Source organism: Rhinolophus sinicus, chromosome 3, assembly GCF_057876585.1.
Source record: "Rhinolophus sinicus isolate RSI-liver-muscle chromosome 3, RSI-T2T, whole genome shotgun sequence".
Taxonomy (NCBI): Eukaryota; Metazoa; Chordata; class Mammalia; order Chiroptera; family Rhinolophidae; genus Rhinolophus; species Rhinolophus sinicus.
Window position 1 is genome coordinate 156,738,516 of NC_142503.1, and position 22,636 is coordinate 156,761,151.

General features: G+C 40.0%; 1 protein-coding gene and 1 non-coding gene across 6 annotated transcripts in view; both read right to left on the bottom strand.

Moving 5' to 3' along the window:
• Positions 1 to 10,869: 10,869 nt before the first annotated feature.
• DPP8 (dipeptidyl peptidase 8) overlaps positions 10,870 to 22,636 on the bottom strand; it is a 51,976-nt gene continuing 40,209 nt past the window's right edge. For 3 of the 5 annotated variants that reach the window (XM_074327555.2, XM_019725576.3, XM_019725577.3), the window contains exons 17-21: positions 21,132 to 21,278; positions 19,772 to 19,924; positions 18,376 to 18,518; positions 17,710 to 17,821; positions 10,870 to 15,069 (exon numbers count right to left, since the gene is read on the bottom strand). In XM_074327555.2, the coding sequence (XP_074183656.2) occupies positions 14,947 to 15,069; positions 17,710 to 17,821; positions 18,376 to 18,518; positions 19,772 to 19,924; positions 21,132 to 21,278 (678 nt within the window). In that variant the 3' untranslated portion in view covers positions 10,870 to 14,946. Of the gene's footprint in view, positions 15,070 to 17,709; positions 17,822 to 18,375; positions 18,519 to 19,771; positions 19,925 to 20,651; positions 20,739 to 21,131; positions 21,279 to 22,636 lie in introns of those variants that run through there. The other 2 variants (XM_019725578.3, XR_012494711.2) reach the window with 2 other exon arrangements.
• LOC141570923 (small nucleolar RNA SNORA38) lies at positions 21,634 to 21,764 on the bottom strand. Its single transcript, XR_012495365.2, has one exon. It is a non-coding gene; the product is annotated as a small nucleolar RNA SNORA38 (small nucleolar RNA).

Here is a 22,636-nt window from a genome sequence, read left to right on the forward strand (position 1 = left end):
ACATAAGAACGCAGGATATGGTGAGGCCAAAAAGGAGCACCCACGGAGCCATAGGTAGGGGAGTCATACCACTATATTCTCGCTGGCTGCTGGGTTGGAGACACAGGAAGCAGGAGCCACACGATCCATAGTCTGCCATCTGCTTCTCTACTAACAAACCCCCATGCCATCGTAGCCATGGCAGATATATTAGTGGCTAATGGCTGACTAGTTAGAGCTGATGGCCATCTACTGCCTGAGCCAGCACCTTTCCACGTGTGAGGCCGAAAGCCTGGAAACTGCTGTTTGGGACTCTGTCCCCACAGTGTTGCCATATAAAGAGGGTTGCTAATTCCCCAAGCCACACACAAAAATCCAATTCATTTCTCTGTATTCCTATCTCAGCATACAGGTGGGGAATAGGTGTGAGGTGTGACAGGCTCAGGCCAACCCAATCCAGTGTAATGAATAAGAGCCATGGTTCTCATCCTGCCTCTGTTACTGATTTGTTGTGTGTCTTTGGGCAACTTTTTTCTCTTCCTGGGCCTCAGCTTCATCAGTGAGAAAAATAAGAGGGCTGGAATATGACGCCTATTTCTAACTAGGAGTTCCAAAGAGTTCATACTCTTAAAAGTGGATGTGGCACTTGTCTTAATTTCTTTCTTTTAAAATCAATTAGTTATAACATTCTATTATTTTCCCCTTTCAGATGGTACCATGGAATGCCTCCACGTGCGTATGGAGGATTCTTGCGTGGAGGGCGTGGAGGGCTGATGAACACGCTCAGGTGAGTATCATTTGCCACTGTCATGGCTTTTACCATTAAACAGCTTAAATTGTTTTCCATCTTAGTTATTTATGTTTAAATTATAGCCATGTTGGACCGTGAGAAATATATGACAGGAAGTATGAGGAGCACTGATGGCTAAACTACAAAAACCTGATGCTGAAGAGAAAGTGATAATTTTACAAATTTGCCTCAAGTTGATCATCATTGGGAAAGAATGTTATAGTCTTCTAATCAAAAGTCATTAGTCTCTATTGTCAATATTTAAAAAAAAATAAAAGCTAGTGATAATTCAGTCTTATTTGTTTTTTTGTTTACTAGAAAGGCAGACCAATTATATCTACAATGTTATTTGTGGAGAAGTACTTCCCAATAGATAAAAAAAACTTTTATTTCACATTTCAGAAATAAAATGAACACATTTTAAAGGTTGTTTTTTAAAATTTTATTTTATTGTAGCACAAAATGCAATCCTATCATGAAAACAGTTTTTGTCTATTTTTTTTTTTCTTAAGATTTTATTGGGGAAGGGGAACAGGACTTTATTGGGGAACAGTGTGTACTTCCAGGACTTTTTTCCAAGTCAAGTTGTTGTCCTTTCAGTCTTAGTTGTGGAGGGCGCAGCTCAGCTCCAGGTCCAGTTGCTGTTGCTAGTTGCAGGGGACGCAGCCCACCATCCCTTGCGGGACTCGAGGAATTGAACTGGCAACCTTGTGGTTGAGAGCCCACTGGCCCATGTGGGAATCGAACCGGCAGCCTTCGGAGTTAGGAGCATGGAGCTCTAACTGCTTGAGCCATTGGGCTGGCCCTATCTATTTTTTATCCTGTGGTTAAATTTCGATGTATCTTTGGTCCCCAGATATAGTTTTTTTGTGGTTTTGGACAAATCATGTTTGTCTGCTTTTTTGTAATTAATTTAAAATCAGTACACATCACTTCTTCCATGGGAAAGAGGTTTTTTTTAAATTGTCAATTTAATTAAATATGTTAAAATTGCCTTCAATTAGTAATATATTGTTACAAGTTTTTTTTTCTTAAAATAACTTCTTTGACACAGTTCTAAGACAGAAATAACACCTTGGGGACAGGTCAAAGCAGGGGTCGAGAGACCGGGAAAGGGCTGGAGGACTGTAGTTTCCAGTGGTTTGACCAGATGAATGGGATGTTGTTGAACAAAGGTAGTGGGAGTGGGGGCGGGGGGGGGGGTGCAGTGAGACAGGAGATGGAAGATAAATCACTTTTTTAAAATGTTGAGTGTGAGGTGCCTGCATGGTATCCAAGTGAAAATGTTAATGTACCAGAAACGGCTTTAATCTGAGCAGAGAGATCAGAACCGGAAAAATTATTTTGTGAGGTGGTACGTCCCCTATCAGAACATCTAATACACTTTATTATACTATTTTTAATGAAATGGTTTGGCTCTACTGCTAGACAGTAAGTTCGTTGCGGCAGGGGGAGGTGTGTCTTGCTCACTCTGGCTTTCCTTGCATCTAGCACTGTGCACAGCAGGGGTGTCCAAACTGCGGCCCACGGGCCAACTGCGGTCTGCAATCCATTTTTAATTGGCCCGCAGCAAATTCCAAAAATATATTTAGTTTACTTAAATAAACCAGGTGAAGCAATACGTACTTCACCTCGAGTGAGTGGCCCGGCTGTTGGTGTCTTTTACCGCATATGGCCCTTTGTGAAAAACATTGAAAAAAGTTTGGACACCCCTGGTGCACAGCAGATGGTAAGATACCAATGCATGTTTTTTAGATGAACGGTTAAAAAAAGTTACTCTTTTATCATATGTCATGCAAAAATGATGAAAGATTTAAATCACTAAGGGAGTTCTCAAGGTAAAGAACTTACTATGAAAGGGGTTTGAGCATCAAAAAATGTTGGGAAGCACTTGCCTGAGTAATCTCTAAAAATCTCGGTAGGCTCTGTGACTCTAAATCAAGAATTTATGGCCCACTTGCTCTGTATGACCAGCAATGGGGGGCTGTGGCATTCACACCATTCTAGAATAGATAGTGGAATCCACCACGGTGTGGTTTAAAAATATGTGTACAAGTTCTTTGACACTCCTTACTTCAACAAATAAAGTCTACTTCCTCTGCTTTTGAATACAGGCTGGACTTCGTGACTCATTTCTAAAGGATAGAATGTGGTGGTGGTGAGACTTCTGCGGTTTGTCATACAAGAAGATACAGCTCTCACCTGACTTTCTCTGGGGGACATGCATCTTTGGAGCCCCGAACCACCCTGGAAGGAATCCGGCCACTGTGAAGCTGCAGTACTGGGGAGACCATGTGGGGGGATCACATGGAGATAGAGACGTGGCTGGAGCCCCAGCTGTCCCAACTCAGGAGCCAAATGTGTCAGAGCCCCTTCGCAGTGTCCAGCCCAGCCACTGTCTGACTGCAGCCTCATAGGAGACCCTGAGCCCCGCTAACCCCGGCACTGTGACAGATGGTGGCAGTAACAAATGGTGGTGGTTGTTTTACACCACTATGTGTGGGGTGGTTTGTTATATAGTACTAGGTAACTAGAACAACTGCTGGAGTCTTTACTGGGGGTTGGGTTCACTATTAGAACCACTTACTACCTCCGCCATTCATCCCCCTTTAAGAAGATACAAAAGGTAGATATGTTTATCCTCACCCTTCGGATTCAAAACTATCTCCCACACTGGGCCTTGGCTCAAACCCTCTGAGCCAGGGGGATGGATCTCCTCATACTCTGGGATGCCTTTCCACGCCTTTCTGATCATCAAATTGCTAAACGATTTGTGGAATTATGGAATATTTATATTTTTTTCTTTATGCTTTTCTATGCTTTTTTCAAATTATCTATAGTGAATACGTATTACTTTTGTAATTAGAAATAGTAAATATAACGTAGAGAGGAAAAAATACATACAGTCTTCCGTTTGGGATGATGAAACATTTCTGGAAATCATGGTGATGGTTGCACAAGAGTGTGACTGTACTTAATGCCACTGAACCATACACTTAAAATGGCTAAAATGGTACATTTTATGTTATGTATATTTTACCACAAGAAAAACAACATATACAATCCCTTAAACCTCAAGTCCCAGCTCCCTTCAAGGTATCATCCAGTCCTCACTCATCTGTCGGGACCGCTCAGTAGCCACTGGATTATTTGTGCCTCGTACTGCCGTTTCTTCACTTCTGTAATTCATATGTCTCAGTCTTGTAGCTCAGATAACACTAGAAGCTCCTTGAGGGCAGAAACTGGCATTCTACAGGTGGTCACGCCTGTAGTGCCCTCACAAGGCAATTGCCTAGAAAGCAGAACACATCTCCTGAAGAATCAACATTACAAACGATGGCTATGTTCTCATCCTAGGCAATCAAAACCGACTGAACTCATTAAATATCTGAAATGTTGTAAATCAGCAATAAAAATATATCGCAGTAAAACATTAGAAATTAAACAAAACAGAAAAATCAGTGGAAAGGTTGACAAGTTTGAGATTGAATTAATAAATACATTTACACTAAAAAAAGATAATTATTAACTAGGTAAAACAGAAAGTTCTGAAGAATGAAAATGATTCAAAGTTTATTACATGACATCATCTCTGAATACATTTACATAATCATACTGATGTAAACACGGAATATTGGTCTAAGTAAAATTATAATAGAACTATATTAAAAAGATGGTGGAGGTGGGAAGTGTGTGTGTTGGTTAGAAATGAAAGGGAAAACAGCTAAATTTTAGGGGCAGCTGGATGGCTCAGTTGGTTAAAGCACGAACTCTGAACAACAGGGTTGCCAGTTCAATTCCCTCATGGGATGGTGGGCTGTGCCCCCTGCAACTAAGATTGAGAGGATGGCGACTGGACTTGGAGCTGAGCCGCGCCCTCCACAACTAGATTGAAGGTCAACGACTTGGAGCTGATGGGCACTATAGAAACACACTGTTCCCCAACTAAAAACAAAAAAAGCTAAATGTTAATCTTTCATAATGGGTTGCCACTAGATAATGCATAAAAAAATCACAGGAAAACATTATATAAACATGTTATTTAGAGATTTGTTTTAGAACTTGACTCCTTAAGCTATGTGCCTGTGTAACCATAATAAATTAAAACTAAAAGAAACCAACCCAACCAACCGTGATACAGGTTTGTATTGCTCACGTGGATGCCCCCCGGGCCTGCACTGTCCTTCCTCCTGAGCTCTCTGGGCACACACTGTTCCATGTGCCCAGCTCCCATCAGCGTTTTGCTGTGTCCAACAGCCAGCTCCTGGCAGGAACCAATGCTCTGCAACACGCACCTCTTCTCCAGGCCAGCCTGCCCAGCAAGCCTGGGATGCAAATGGCTCCTTCCGGGTCCCCCTGGGTGAGGGCCCCTGTACGTACACCCAGCATTGTGAGTTGTGAGCTCTCTCTCGGTCTCTGGATGCTCTGCTCACAGCTGGGCACAGTGGTCATGGCAGGATGGGCACACCACCTTCAGTAGAACTGAAAGGTGATGCAGGTCACACTGCCCACCTCTCTTTGGAAGCTGCAAGCCCTCCTGCTGACTGTGTCCTCCCAGGGCCCTTGCGGGCCAGGGTCCTCCCCTAGGCCTGCCCTACCCAACAGCCTTCTTCCGACTCACTTTCCCCATCAAAGTATGTCGAAACCCATGGCCTGACCCCCCCTCTGGCCTCACAGACAAACGAAGCCAGTGCAGGTGAAGCAAGTAGAAGGGGTGGGTAGGCAGACACACAACCCCTTGGCTCCTGTTATTCAAGGCCCTTCCTACCCCATCCCTAGCAATCCCACCTTTTCCTATGATTTTCCCCAGCCCTACAACAGGTTCCCACCTTCCAGTGTGCTAGCGACGCCCCCCACACCTATCACTTAATGTCTGTGTGCAAAGTATTCTCTTTGCCTGGAGTGACTTCCTCCCACCTGGAGAAACTCACTCCTTAACACCTAATTCAAATGCCACCTCCTTAGTGCAGCCTTCCTTGACCATCCTCCTCCAGTGCTCAGAAAAAATAACAGCTCATGTTTGTTGAATGCTGTGTCAGATACTAGGAGCTTTGCAAGTGTTTTCTCACATCGAAGCTCACAGCAACTCCATGAAGTATTACCATCATTAACTCTAGGGTGTAGAAGACGAAGCTGAAGCACAGAGAGGTTAAGTAACCTGCCCAAGATCGCACTGCAGGCAGTGGTTCAGGAAATAGAACAGCAGGCTCTCCGGTCAAAGCCCACTCTTCTGCTGTTCTGCTTTGTCTCCTGGGTACTCACGCAGCGCTCAACATGACTCTCTTTGCAATGACCATCTTTTATTTACATGGCCACCTCCACTTCTGGATTGAGAACCCGTTTAGAGTACAGAATGTGTCTGACTCCTCTGAGCATTCCCAGATCCCTCAATCCCTCAGCAGGAACCAGGCCCATGGCAGCTGCTCAATTCATGTTGCTTGCTAATGGATGAGTGAAGCCAGGATTAGCATTCCACTTCTGCACTGTGACCTTGGGCATACACCCTCTCTGAGCTCTAATTTCATTCTCTGGGCGGTGGGGGGAACATGGGAGGAACAAGCATACTCTGATGTCTCCTAGCTTATAGCGAAGATCAGATTGAACATGATTCTGTCATGAGGAAATATTCTGTAAGTAATGGGACACTCACCACACAAATGTGGGCAGTGGGTATTCAGAGGGACATGTGTCACCTGCTCCCAGGTACAGCATGTTATCCCTAACAAGGGCCTTATAGTTAATGACCCCTTTATCCCAATGTGCAACCCTGGAAGGTGAGTCCTTGGTCAGGCAGGTGCAAAGTATCCGAGGCTAAGGCAGAGTCCAGTCACCCCATTGGAGGTTTCTGTCCCCTCCTCCTTGCTCACGGTCCAGAATGTGCTGCGCTCCCAAGACCCCTGGGGCTGAGTTATGTTCCTCTGCCCACCCAGCATCTATCTTCCCCAGGACTTGGGCCTGACAGCTCAGATCCTGGAGAACAGATCGCTCCCGCTGGCAGCCTTGCACTTCTTGGAGGGGGTGGGGTCACATCAACGGCAGGAATGCCAACTTGAACTTCACAAATCATTTCCAAGCCCCTATCCAATGCCAGGCCTGTGCTCGGCATTTTGGCCTCACCACAACTCTGGGAAGGAAGTGTTAGTATGGCACTATAGAGTCCAAGGTTAGAGAAGTAAAGGGCTTGAACAAAATTACAACTACTGGACTAGAACCCACGTCTATCCGATTCCAAATTCTCTCATCTTTCCCATGCTCCCCCTTCTTTCTCTGGGCAAGTTCAGGGAGAGTCATATCCAAGACCCACCCAGTACATGCTTTCTCAGCATGAACTCAGTCCCTGAAGGAACTCAGATTTCAGGCAAATACCATATTTCCTTGATTCTAAGAGACATTCTTATTCACATTTTTACATTTCTGACATCAGGATCTTATAAATGGTAACATCTTAGATTTTAGAAAATTTAGTAGGTAGTCTAGAGAGTGCATTCAAGTGTCTCTGTTCAGCTACCAACTAGTTTCGTGCCTTTGGGGAAGTCAGTTTATCTGCCTGTAGCTCAGGGAGAGTATTCAGCTTGCCTTTTGGTATCAGCTCTGCCACTTGACAGCTCAATGGCTTTGCAGTCTTCTCTGGGCCTGTTTCCCCATCTGTAAAATGATGGGGTGGGGGGTCACTGATTTGTGACCTCTTCTTTGAAGCTGCAGGACATGTGTCCCCCGTGATATAGAAGTAAAAAGCTGAGCTGCTCTGGGTGAAGTAAGAATTCTGTGGTTTCCTGGCAGCAGCCTCAGCTCCCTCACTTTGAGCAGATTCCTTTGCTGAACTCTGGTTTGGGAGAACATTGCTCTGGGAGGTGAAGACAGAGATAGAAGACCTGGGCTAAAGTGTGGACTCTCTTTAAGCAGCTGGCATGGCTGCGGTATAATTGCTTCCGGGCTCTGGGCCTCAGCTTCTCATCCGTAAAGCAGCAGATGAGATGATATCTGTTTTGGCTCTAACACTCCATAAATACAGTCTTCCATTGCTGCACCTCTCAATCTCTTTACTCTGGCTGCATCGCACATTAAGATCACCTAGGGAGCTTATATAAAAAGAAAAAAAAATTAAAAGATGGCAGACCTACTTCCCAACCCCCATGCTGATTAATTGATCCCAGGAGGGATTTGGACATCAGTGTATTTAAAAGCTCCCCAGGCAGTTGTGATAGAAACCAGGGCTGAGAAGCACCACTCCTCCAGCCCTAAAGCCTTGGTGGGGGAGAAAGAATAAAAATTCCAAGGACATTTCAAAGGAGTCATCCTAAAAGCTTAACTTATGGTAAATTTGGTTTCTTTTGCAGCCTTACAAATGAATTGGTAGACAGGTACCTAGGCACCTATAATCTATCCATCAGACAACCCTAAATAAGGGAAGAAAAAAATTTTTTCCTTTGAAAATTTTTTGGTATTCAAGTACCTAATAAGTGATTCCTACCTATCTAACTCTAGTAGGTATGATGGGGAGAATTAACCAAGCGTAACACAATGCCTACTCAGTCTGGAATCTAACTGGAGAAACAAAACCAGAGGCAAACAGTATGGCATAAAATTAAGTGCTAAACCTGAGATAAGCTTTATTGAGTACTTTTATTGCATACCAGGCACGAAAGCCTTTATAGTAATATATGAATTTAACCCTCACAATCTTTTATTTTTTTTACAACAATCCATTGAGGACGGTTGTTATTATTCCTGCTTCACACCTAAGGAAACTGAGGGTCAGAATGTTATGTAAACATGCCAAGGCCCATAAAGCTAGCAAGTAACAGAGGCAAGTGCGGAAGCCAGGCTCCAAAGCTAGTGCGGGTACCATTTGCCATGCCTCCTCTCTCAGGTGGGATTAGCATGTGTTCTACTAATTGAAAGAGGAAACCGTCAGGATGCTTGTGGGTGAGTGAAGAGCCCAGGCGAGGGGAAGTGAGGTCGGGCGATACAGGGGCTTGAATGTCTGACACCATTTAGGGACCAGAGCAGGAAAGTGAGAATTTAGCGTGCCTTTTAAGACAGCTGTGTCCTCCTGGTGTGCTAGTAAGGCGGGAGGTGAGTTGGTCCTGAGGACCTATTGAGAGCAAGGGAGGCGTCCTCTTCACCTTTGTTTTCTCACAGCCTAACACAGGCCTGGCACATGGTTGTTACTAAATATTTGGTGGATGAAAAGTTGAGAACTGTTTCTTTGAAGTCATTTGGAATTCTTAGTCTTCACCTCCAACTCAGGCTCGCTGGAGAGGTGCTGCTGCTACCCAGCATGCCATTACAGGCCCTCGACTGAGGCAGGAGCAGCAATAGGAATGAGTAGGAATGGAGAGTTGATAGGATGCAAAGCATTTACCTGGCAAGGCAACACATCAAGTGCCCAACTGAACAGCAGCAGTCACGTGACGCTTAGGCATGCAACTATGACCACATATATGGCCAGAAACCAAGCCAACATGGAGAGTTCACTTTATAGAATGGCAGTGTGGTTTCCAGAATCTATCTGGTCGGAGGACTTTTCTGCAAAGAATTGTATCACCTGTGAAGTAGCATGTTAAAAATAAACTATGCCACTTCTGTAGGGTGTCTATTTCCAGTACAGGTGGGAAGGGGTGGGGAGAATTCCTGCAACCAGCTAAGGACATCCTGGCTAATTGCTTCCCCAAACTTCTATTTCAAGAACTCAAATCTGGGAGCCAATTTAGAGAGCATCTTTCAATAAGGAGCACACAGCAAACTCAATTTCATCGCCTGTGTCAGAGCTGAATCCCATCTAATACGTTTTAATGGGAATGCAACCTCCTCCAGGGTGGCAGGGCCAGAGCACCAGATCTGTGGACAGAACTAGGCTGATGAACATTTAAATCCTGGTAATTCCCCAAATCACTCCAAGCGCCAAATAAAATTGTTATGAGATTCTCATACTGCAGCTGTTTCAATTCTGCTCCCCCCGCAAAGCACCAAGGGATCAGTTTCCTCAAAACCACCAAGTGGGTGAGGTTAGGCGAAAGGGAAGTCCAAGGTCTTCAAACCATAGCACTTGCTCTGATCTGACTCTGGAGCTCCGGAGCCCTAGAGCCACTGGCAAGTCTGCACCTCAGCAGCCTCTGCAGGATGTTATGGCCAAGTTGAAAGCTGATGTTTGATTAGCAATAAATCTAGGCTGAAATAAAGGGACCAAGGTAGTCTATATGAGAGTCCCAATCAGAGTGCCATAAATGGATTATAGGTGTGCTGAAATAGTCTTTAGAGCTTGGGTGGCCTGGCTGGTCACTTCTGGTGGTCACTTCTGGCTGCAAGCAGGTTATCCCTCTGTCATACAAATGTCTTTTTCTGTCATTAGTTGAAAGGTTAGGAAGCACTGCTCTAAAGGATTACCGTCTTTAAAGATCATTTTTCTTCCAAATAATTTTTGTATACAAAGTTTAGGACCCTAATACATAATATAGCAGTTGTTCTTTTTTAGATCATTATCCCTTTGAGAATCTGATAAAGCCAAAGCCCTTCTCCCCAGAATGCACCACCATGCATTCACGCACTATTTTGCATACAACTTCAGAGAGTTATAGGATCCAGATTAAGTGTCTGTTCTGGAAAGATTATCATACGAACTCAAATATACTAATGTTAGAGTTCATCTGCTTCTATTCCCCCATCCTTTCTCTAGTACAGCTTCAACACCAGAGAATTGTCAAAGAAACCTCTAAAAAAAGGTACTGCAATGAACTCCCCTGAAATTTCCTGGGTAACATGCAGAAGCCACTATTCACTCCAACTGGCATTTCCAAGAAACTCCCAGTTGCTCAGGGAAGCTATGCTAATCATTAGCTCCAAGCACTACCTACCCTTGCAGTACCAACTGATGGCTGTTGGGAACCCCTTGCAGGTACAAAGCAGTTCTCTGGACACCTCCCTTTGGGTTTGGATGCATTTTTGGTTAGTGTTTATAGTACTAGAAACCCCGCCTTGCAGTCTACCTTCTCCATTGCAAGCACGACCTGGTTCATGTCTATTAATCATTGCACACTTGCCACTAATTAGGGGAAGACTGTATAAATGGGGAATAGGGGAAAAAGGAACATTTACATCAATTAATTTTAGCAGCATCTTTATTGCAACAAAGAACCTGTAATAAAATGCAACAAAACTAATGTTCCGCTTTACATGATTAACAGCTATGCAGCTGAAAATGAGAAAACCCATGGTGTGAGACATGCGATTCTCCTTATACAAGTCAATGCTTAGAACAGCAGGCACTTCATGTTCTAAATTAAAGACCTGAACTCCAATTGTGCTGAATACAACAGAAATTTGTATTTGGGTTATGTAAAAACAAACATACAAACACTACTTTTTCTGTCTGTCAAATGATTACTTAGAGCTGTCTCTTGACAAAGTTAAGAAAAGCAGGAATCAGCACCTTGCACGAACATGTCTCCATGTTTTAGGCTGCAAGATGGATAGGTGAGGCTGGGAGGGGTTGGGAAGGTGGAAGTCAGGGAAATTCCCTTATTCCTTTGTCTGCTGCGAATGGACACTCACCTTATATATCTTAGTTTGGATAGGGCCATGTCTCTTTTCTTACTTTAAATAGCTAAAAATTGGGCTCCCAGGCTTAAGCAAGCACTACTCTATATCCCAATCCCCAAATCTCCCCACTACACCAAGGAAGACATATTTAGTATAACAATTTTAATTAACTTCAGAATGTCATATACTAATTAGAAGTACTGCTTCATTAATAAGCATGCTTAGCATTTACTTTAGAATGGAAAAATTAACCATTTTATGTTATCTTCAAAATGTTTCATAGGAATATATTAATAAATACTTTTTAAAAATTTGCCTTTTCTAAGTATCATTTAACTACCATGAGTCAGGACATCTGGATGGAGTCCAGTACCAAATGAACACTAACCGGCTGTGTGGCCATGGGTATACTTTCTTCTCTCTCTAATATGTAGGTTCCTCTAACAAATGAGAACATTCAATCATATCCAAGATATAATAGCTTAAAAATGTAGGATTCTATAATAATGAGAGATCTTATAGGAATCATTCCACCTAAAGAGAGAACGAACGATGTTACAGAGGGGCGTGATATCAACCTTCTGTAAAGAATAAAACAAGTGGTAAAAAAAGTGAAGCATCAATATCTGTATCTCCTTCTTTGAAAAAGTAACACATGCACTGTGACCTCATCCTCTTGTATGAGGCTTTGGAAATGAGCCAGGAACGGCATAGAGGGAAAAAACCTTCATTCCCAAAAGAATCTCCAGACGAAGGGCATATACAGTTAAGGACAGCTTCTGCTTCTTCAGAGTGAGAAGGGACCTATAGTTATAGATGAGCAGCTGTCTTGACTACTGTTTTGGGTTCATGTAAATCAGTCCAGTGTAAAAATCATCTATTATTTTCTTACTCCAACTCAATTCTCTACAGAAGTTTCTTCAAGTGGCACACAAAAGACTTGCTTTAGAATCACCTGGAAAGCCTGTTAGAAATGCAGATTCCTGGTCTCCACCCAAATCAACTGAATCCAAATTTCTAAGAGTGAGGTTCAAGACTATATTTCTTTTAGTAAACATCCCAGATGAATCTTAGATTTTGAGTCTCACTGCTCAACAATGCACAAGCAACTCTGTTGATGGCTGATCAAGTGTACCCAGTTATCAAGCCTACAAAAACCCCATTTGATGTTTAACCTAGAGCTTTTTGGCTCTCACCGAAACAGCCACTACTTTTATATACTCTTATCTTTTAAGTTGTTGCCCATAGACAGGGTACCAATAGATTTAGCAAGATTTCTACTGATTGCTCGAATTGATTATGATGTTTTCCACATTGGTTTAAAAAATCAAATTCAGTCAAGCTGTCTTTCTGCAAGTGAATTCAATCAGGAGGAGAACGGCATTTAAGTGACTGGGAATGATAAAGGGAATGCTTATGATGGGCGGGAAGAAGGCAAGATGCAAAAGGAAAACCTCTGAATTTAAGAGTATATAAGGTTCTTTAAGGTTTGTTTTGATAGAATAAAAGATGCCATTTTGAAGAAACAGCCTTAATGGGTAAGAGGTTTCAAATGAGCAGCTGTCTAAAAGCCACTGTTCATACCATTTTTACTTTGCATATTATATAAGTATAGATAGATCCTTGGAGGCCAACTAGTCCACAAAAACCACTTTCTTAAGTCATGGGGGAAAATACTTTCTTGGGGAAGAAAAGTTACCCAAATCAATTTAATTTAACATTGCAAAATATAAACAAATCATGGCATGGGAAAATATCATAAACAATATCAATACATATACAGACAAAAGGGAAAAGTGTGGCACCTATTGTACAGTATAAATACACAAACCCAAAGCCAATCCCCTTGCCAAGGACAGAACCACCAGGTCACCCTGCCATTTCTGGACTTCCCCCACATCCGACCTGGCCCTCAGCGATAAAGCCCACCTCTGACTCAGTCACCATCCTTACTAACGGAGGTCGTGCTCTCTATGGGAGAAATCCACTCTGTGTAGTAGTGAGAAAGAAAAAATCAATTTTTCTTGGAGCGTTGTTTAAAAGTACTAGTAAAAACTTTTCAAACACTGAGGATTGTGATAAAAAGGGTCAAACTCATAGATGCCTTCTCTGCCACTGGCTCCAATGTGACCCATCTAGCACCACAAGACTCTAAGGGGACAGATCCCAATGAGCACCTGAAAGCCGAGGGGCTCCCTTAACAGGCAAGAGCTAGGGCTACACCCAGGAAAATGTCATGGCCAGTCAAGAAATTGCTTCTAGGCTTTGAACACTGAAAAAGAGAGACATGGCCTGTCAGGAATCAGTTTATGGTAAAGAGGTTGTCTGAAAAACCTCTTTATTTTAAGCTCACAGTATCTAAATTATGCTCAAATAATTTAAAAAGGAAAAAGAAAGTTTAAATTTGTAAGGTTTCCAAAATTAAGAAAGTAACAAAAAAATTAGAATTTAGAATTATAAAAGTAAATCTTAAGGAACTTTTCCTCCCCTGAATAATGTTAGTCTATAACTGTGTTGGCAACAGAGTAATTTCTTAATTCTGATTTTCTTAATAGTCTACAAATTTGAATTTCACTTTCCAAACTTTTTCATGGGCATTTTTGGTCAAATTATGCTTCTGCTTAGTTCTTAAGCATACCCTCGCCTTCTCCTCTCCCTGTCATTCTCCGCATCCTGGTCTCCCCCAACCCGCCAAAATTGCCTTCCATCTCCATAAAACCCTGGAACATTTTAATAAGGAAATACCCAATGGAAACTGGCACCGCTAAATTTTCTGAAGAATACAAATGAATGTGTACTTTTTCCTTTTCTTAACAGAAAATAAATTGCCTGCAAATATTTAAGCTCTAATCATTTGATTAAATTTTTTCTGCCTGTAATTATCAATATTATAAGACTAATTAAATCCATGCTACATATACAGTTACTCCGCCTTTATGCGAAAGGAAAAACCCACTCTGCCATATCATCAAAGAGAACTATTTATACTAGATACAATTTAAATTGACTAAAAACCGGTCAGAGCCTGAATGAAACAAAATAAGTGTCTTTAGGAGGCCACTAAGTTTTCCTTGAAAAATCATTAATGACTGGTTAAGTCATAGATTTAATACAGATTAGTTTATAACATGCTGGATACATCCCAAGCAATGAAGCATAAGCTATTCAATTACATTTAAGTGCTATCAAATCTGTCACTAGTCAGAGATTCTGGAACTGAACCAAACCAATTACTAATATCATCATAATTTAACAAACTCAGAAGTATACTGTAAAAATATACTAATTAAGTCCATGAGGTTTATAATGCTGTTAAAAGTGAAAATAAGGTAGTATGGATACATGGTGCTAATGTCTTATATGCTAATCACATATTTCTAAGGACCCAGCAGAGAATTACTCAAGGTTCTCCTAGGTCCCTTAGAAATATGTCATTCAAAATTCTGTGTGGGTATGGTTAAGGTATTAGATTACTATCCACAAGCTGTAGATGCCTGCATGGCACCAAATATACTTTCAGAAGTAGATGTTATGTGGCAGGTACCAAAATGTGATGATCAACTGTATCTTCTCTACTGATTAAACCTCCTCATTTGGTTAAACAGCCAGTGTATACCAGAGTTCTACACAGGTCAAAATTATATCACTTTCAGAGCAGCAATACGTGATCCAAGGTTTTCTTGAAGGTAGTGCAAAAGATGCAGTTCATAATGCTCTCCAGATTCAGGAACTCTTATGCTGTGTCTCTCCTGAGGATAGATCTTAACAAAAAAATCAAAGTACGAAAAATAAGAATTTAATAATATATCTCCTTCCAAAGCTTTCCAGAGATTTTCAACAGGATTAATAACACGGAGCACACCCTCTCCACCAGATATTACATACATACATCCTATCTAAAGGTCCCTCTCTTCTTTTTATAATTCCCTATATACCACTAGGCTTACAGAAGAATTTATCTGTAGAGCAGTGGTTCTCCAAGTGTGCTCTGCAGACTTCTGGGGTCCTCAGAAACACTTTCAAGGGATACACAAGGTCAAACTACTTTCAGAACAACACCAAGACATCATTTGCCTTTATTCACTGTGTTGGCATTTGCACTGATAATGCAAAAGTGATGGTGGGTAATAGTGCTGGTACTTTATCATGAATCAAGGCAATGATTCAAGGCTATTAATTGTACTAGAAGTCACACTATTCTAAACCACCACATACTTGCAGTAAAAAAAGAAAATACCAATTTCACTTAAGTAGCACTAAAAATTAGAATTGATTTTATTAAATTGCAACACTGGAGTAGATGTCTTTTTAATATTCTGTGGTGAAGAAATGGAAAGAATGCACAGTGTACTCCTACAGGATATCTCAAGAAAAAGCACTTGTACAACTGAGTTGCAAGTTGAACTACCACATTTTACACTTGATCTTAGCCAAATTTTAAATGGAATTTCATTTTTAACTTGAAAGAAATGACTGACAACTATGGTGATTCAGATGTGGGTATCTGTCCAACATTTTCTCAAAAATGAATGAAATGAGCTGGTCACTTCAAGAATGACATTGGGGGGCAGCCGGATGGCTCAGTTGGTTAGAGCCTGAGCTCTGAACAACAGGGTTGCCAGTTCGATTCCCACATGGGCCAGTGAGCTGTGCCCTCCACAACTAGGTTGAAGGACAATGACTTGGAACTGATGGGTCCTGGAGAAACACACTATTCTCCAGGATTCCCAGTTAAAAAAAAAAAAAAAAATATGGCAGTATTTGTTGCCAATGATAAATTTTGAGCTTTTAAGTGAAAATTGTAATTCTGGAAAACTTGCATTTACCACTACTACCCTGTTTCCCCAAAAATAAGACCTAGCCAGACAATCAGCTCTAATGTGTCTTTTGGAGCAAAAATTAATATAAGACCCGGTCTTATATTATATGCCATTATATAAGACCAGGTATTATATTATATTTTATATTACATTACATTATATTATATTACATTATACCCGGTCTTATATTACAGTAATTGTATTAATTTTTGCTCCAAAAGACACAATAGATACAGCTGATTGTCTGGCTAGATCTTATTTTTGGGGAAACACAGTAGCTCATGAGCTTCCCCATATAAACTTTTCTGATAAGATCAGTGGTAATATTCATGTGGTTTAAAAAATACTGTATGAAATGACTGAACATTTAGAAGACTGGTATAACACAGTGAACCAGTATTTTCCAGATGACCAATGTATGGGCAAAAGATCCATTTGAAATACAAGATCCAACAGACTTTAATGCAACAGAGTATGGAAAGTTTATAGATATGGCTTCAGGTTCCACACAAAAAATAACCTTCAGGAAACTACTATTTGTCAAAGAAGAATACCTACAATTATCTCAAAAGGCTAAAATATCCCTCCCATTTCTTAGCTACACATTCTATGAGGCCAAATTTTCTTCATATACTTTAGACAAAACAACATTTCACAACAGATTGCATGTGGCAGTAGCTATGAGAATCCAGATGTCTTCCTTATTAAGCTAGCCATTAAGGAGATGTACAAAAATGTAAAAGCAATACTGCTTTTTTCAGTAAATATTTTTGGTTTTGTTTTGGAAAATATCTTCTCCCCCCCACCAAAAAATGTGATTTCTGTTAACATGTAATAGCTTATTATTGTTATTTTAAAATAAACAAATATTTAAAATGTTTCTTAGTTTTAGTATCTCATACAAGAAATACTGATAGACATAAATAATCCACATAAACAAACGCTCACTGGTATGTAAAAGCTCTTTGGTACGTAAAGGGATCCTGAGACCAAAATGCTGGGTAACTGCTGCTATAGACTAGTATCTCATAGCTTACCTACATAAATGTCAACTGAAACATAAAAAAGGAAATAGTAGTATTTTTTCATTTCTTATGAGCATATAATCTATGTAAGAAGTAGAAAGGAGGAAGACTTTTCTTAAAACCTTTTAATTTGAGTAATGGAGCAATGGAGGTAGGTAACTTGCTGGTTTCTGCTCCGATGTCAATATAAAAGAAAATTAAAAGACCATGTCATCAGGTCCAAAAAATCCTTTTGCAATAATGAAATCAAATAACATTTCCTCACCCTTCCAAGGGGAAGAAGAAAAGCAAAGGAGGATAGTAAATGGACTCCTATCATCTTTTCCATGATTACAAACTGAAAGCAGATACAGAAGTCATGTAATCCAATAGGTCAGTTTTCAGTCTGACTTCAACAGAATTTTAATTTTTATCCAACTAGTTTTATCCAACTATGCCTATTACTTTAGTTCTTTTATGGCCACAGCTGAAAATTCAGCCTTACTCCACAGTTTATTCTATTTCAAAGTAATGAATCACTAATCACTATTTATTTAGAAAATGTAGAAAAACTCACCTGTAAATCATATGGCTTTCCAGCCCTCACTAAAAAACTCAGTAATATACTTGTGTGGGCAAAATGGACATTCTCATCCAAGAATCCATGTAAGAGCAGTAAACGATTTGGTCTAGAGAAATGGAAGTATCAGAGGGTTAGGCAAAACAAAGGATTTGGAAAAATCACTTAACTCCTTCCTTTAAACTAATCACAATTAACTATATTAACTTCCTTATATTGTAATGTTAGAATAAGGATTCCATATTTTCAGTACTGAATTTGTAATATGTTAACCAGATGATACCTGTATGAAAAATTAAAAAAAAAAAAAAAAGATCATGTGTTCAATTTCCCATTACGATATTAGCACACATCAATAACTATGGTATGTCCCTAGAAAAAGTAAAACAAACTATTTGTAAAATAATGCAGAATTTTTTCTACCGTAAATAGTCGTGTACTTAAACTTCTTTCAACACAAGCAATTGCTTGAAACGTAACTTGTAAAAAAAAAAAAAACAGTATGAACTGGCCTTATAATTCAGCTTTGAGAAACAGCCATGCCATTCTAGTATTCTATAAAATATTAGTCATGGTTATAGTATTAGTTCTCATGCTTATTAAAGACAATTTTTTGAAATATAATTTTAAATTTATAATCTTATTTTTAAAGCTTGAACTTACTCAGAGGGGAACTTTTCTGCCTGCATGGCCACAGACCCTAAGTAATAGCCCTGTTCATTCTGGTCAGGGTGACCCATATAACGTTCCGTGTAGCCTGTATCATAGAAGATCCACAGCGTGACGGGGGCCCCAGCAATAGCAACCTACATAAGACAACAGTGATAGTCAGGTGTGGTCCAGAAAAGAACAGCTAGCAACGAGAACTGGCTAAACTATCCTTAGGCTTTAGCCCCACGACTGGGACTACGTGGTCTCAGGCCACTCAACAAAAATCAAAGTAGAGTGCCAAGTTCAAGAACTTGATACTTTGTGAGTCAGTTAGCTTCTTGTTCCACAGGCATGCACATACCAAACCCTTAAACTGGGCTAGCTGAAATATAAACATGGGCTCTTTTGTTAAAAGGGGAAACTGAACTAGAACATGTGAATGCCTCAGTGTGAATGCATTCCTACTTTTAAGAAAAAAATGTGTGAGAAGTGTCAGCTTTACACAGGAAAAGCAGTCAATCTCTCTCTCTCTCTCTTTAGCTTCTGTTGGCAGTACAGAATTTCAAACAATGACTGAAACATATTTAAGCACAAAACACTTGCCTCATTTTAAGGCTCCCACAAACAGTTTTGTATTTAAATATTGTAATTACTTTCTTGATAGCTATAAGCCTGAGAAAATTATGGCAATTTTCAGAGTTCATTTTATGCTTATTATAAATAATTATCTGAATATACATGAAAGAACAAAAACCCTATCATTTTTGTTCTTAAAAATAAAATTTATTTTTCACTGTAAAATAAAATGTTATTGAAATATAAAGAAAAAACTACACTCCCTTAGCAACTGTTAGCATCTTTATGTATTTAGTTCTAGCACATTTTTTCTAAGAAGTTGTTTACAGAATTATAACCATCGTTTATATATTTAATAATTTATTAATTTAATACAGATTTACTTTGGACCTATTATGTGCCAAGCACTGTGCTTGGCTGTTGAGGATACAGTGACATATAGGGCAGACAGGTCCCTGCACTCAGAGCTTGCAGTCCAACAATTAAACAAGTAACCACAAGCCAGTATGCATGTTTGTGTGTTTTACTAATCACGAGTAACTCCCATAATCTTTAGCATATGTCTACAAATAGCCAATAACTGGTCATCAAGCTGACAAATTTTTTAAATATATAGATATATATTGAAATACATATGCAAATATATACCTCACATGGCTATCACAAGTTGATAGATATATCGATTATCTCACATGGCTATTAAACACACAAACACTAACATTCCATAATACTACCAACTCTGTAAACCTTCAGAAAAGCATTTTCTTATATCCTCAATTTACAGAAAATTCTACACTTACTACAGAAAGAAGTATCACAGGAAGTCACATACCCTGAAGATATCTGACCTCTGCATTAATGCCATCAGGGAGAGGTATCCTCCATAGGACCAGCCATGGATACCCACACGATCTAAGTCAATGAAATCATATCGAGAAGCCAGATACTGGAGTCCTTCCACCTGATCGTCAATTTCTATTTGACCCTGTGAAAAAAGGGAGAAAATTTCACAGATTTCAATGAATGAAAGTCTCATTATAAGAGTGCTTTTAAAGCTGATAAATGTTTTTACTAAAAATATCTGTAGTTTTTTAGATTGGAATTCATTATCAATTGAGATTCTGTTGCCCGAAAAACATTTTTTTAACTCTATTTTAGAGATAGGGGCCTATAGCTTCTGTTGCTAGCCTGTCCTAGAGTTTAGTTATCCCTTAATCATAAAGTTCTTTCCTACTGCAACCCAAACTGTCCCTTGTCATATGGGTATTGCCCATTTCCATTTATTTGTTCTGTTGTCTGCTAAGAGGTCAGCATCTTCCTTGTAACAAGCCTTCCCATACCCAAAGACAAAAAAAATTAGTCCCCTTAAGTGGTTGACTAATTTTACTTCTTCTTTTTAAAATGTAATGCAGTAACGTAGAAGGAATCACTCTTGAGGCCTTATCCTCCTATTTCCCCATCATCTACCTCTGGAACTAAACATACTCTTTCTTTAAGGTCCTATTGAGTCCTAATTCCTACCACCACCACCCTGCCTATGTTACTAGGCCTGCCAGTGCACACAATCTCACTTCACTGAGCCAAAAACAAAAATGAAAACAAAAAAACTTACATGAGAATACAACATAAGGTCAAAGAACTGGCTGTGGGAGAAAATCCCCATGTCTTACTCAGCATGTCCAATATACTGGCAAATGCAGTAACTGCCTTACTGTGCAAAAGGAACATCGGATTCTCATCTTTTCCCAAAGCAGCAGAAAGGACCTGGGGCATCTCTAAAAGGTAGCATTTAAAGCTTCCTGTAGAGAGAAAGAGGCTTGTCACAAGGAAGGCACTAATCAGTTGGTTTCTCTCTTCACAGAGGACAGAACAAATCTCAATTATTCCTCTCAATAGTGCACAGGATGCTGAAAGCTAAAGGGTGCTGCCTTCTGGCTAACCTGGACACACAAATAGAAAGAGAGGGTATTTCTGTGTAAAAGTGGTTCTATCTCAGCTTCCCACAGTTACATACAGGTAGGTAGACATTGAGTTAGACTAATGAATATCAAGTTGTATCTTCCCTCCCACCCCCAAACACTCTCTCTCTCTCTCTCTCTCAGCTCTTTCCCCCAACTCTCTCTCTGGGATTTCACACCAAACAATGCACCAAAAAATGTCTTTAAAAGAAAAATGTTTGTATGTTCACACACCATTTTATATTTAAAGGCGCCTTCAAATTTAAGCCCTCGGTGACAGGATCCCCTGTTGTCTATCACTACAACCACATAACCCAGAGAGGCTAGCGTATTCAAACGGAAATACTTGACTCCTTTAAACCGATTATTCACCAACTGCACCTGAGGAAGAAATACAACTTCAGTGAAATTTATTATACGGTAGCATACAAAAGCAGCAGAGAGGCAGGACACTGCGAAAAGTACAAAGCTTTTTAAAATATTACGTTGCCTTTAAAATGACATTTTATTTTCTTGTGGCGAGAACATTTAACATGTTTAACGTCTCTTAATAAAGTTTTAAGTGTATAAGACAGTATCATAAATTATAAGACAATGCTGTACAGAAGATCTCTAGAGCTTATTCATCTTGCAAAATTGAGACTTTATGTCCATTGATCAGCAACTCTCCACCATCCCCATTTGTTTTTAAATTAAACGAAATCTTTTCATGTTTATGTTGCTTTTTTTCTTTTTCCTATGTGGGAGGGTTGATCTTGAGTCTGCAGGGAGCAAGCTGGCTCCAGACTTCTCCAAGTCCGTATTTCTCTGCCTCCAATTCTTATGTGTCTAAAGACAGGGAACCACAGACACGCCTTTGTAGGAGGGTACTTCTTTTCTTTCTTCACACTCAAGTCAGGGCAATTACTAAGCAACTATTGACTTTACCACTATAACCCAGATATTAACTACATACAAGACAAGAGATTTAACCTACTCCATAGAAAAAGTTACTAAAAAGTTACCTCTACCCTGAAGAATTGTGTCACTCTAATGACAGAGACAAAGATAAACAGATCATTTTTCTTCCTTACACATCTACCTGGGATTGTCTCTGACCAGTAACAGGAAAACTTAGTATTTAATGAAACACTATGATTTGTCCACTTCATTTTTTCTGTTAAACAAATCAATGCAAAAGGTAGAATAATTCTTATTTCACTTAAATGCTCTAGAAACTATACCTCAAAATGACCAGGAAGTTAAATGTTATTTAGCGCTTCACCAGAAATAAACTATCTAGTGAAAAGGGGACTTTAGTTAGTGGGCAGAAAGTTACAGAAGTTCAAGGTTTGGTGGACACTAAGATAGATATTAAACAACAAAAAAAGTTCTGGCAAAAATGACAAGTTTTCTCTGGTTGAGACCAATGGGAAAAACCAAGTCAGCCAAGAGTTAAATAAGAATTGACACTAACTTCACTCAAATAGCTCCTGAGTAGCCATTGGGCTAGATTGGGGGCGTGGCAGTGGTGGTGGTAGTGATGTAGAGACTCTTCTCTTTCTGAACTTCTGGATGTTAGTACCACTATAACTAGTCTTCCGGTCTCTATTCTTGTCCTCTTAGTCTGTTCACGTGGTAGCAGTGATGTTTTAAAAATGTAAATCAGATATGATTTTGTAGCTTAGTTCCCACGAATGGTAAGGAGTTCAGATCAGAATACGACCTAAACTCCTTGACATTCTCTCATGCTTGGCAAT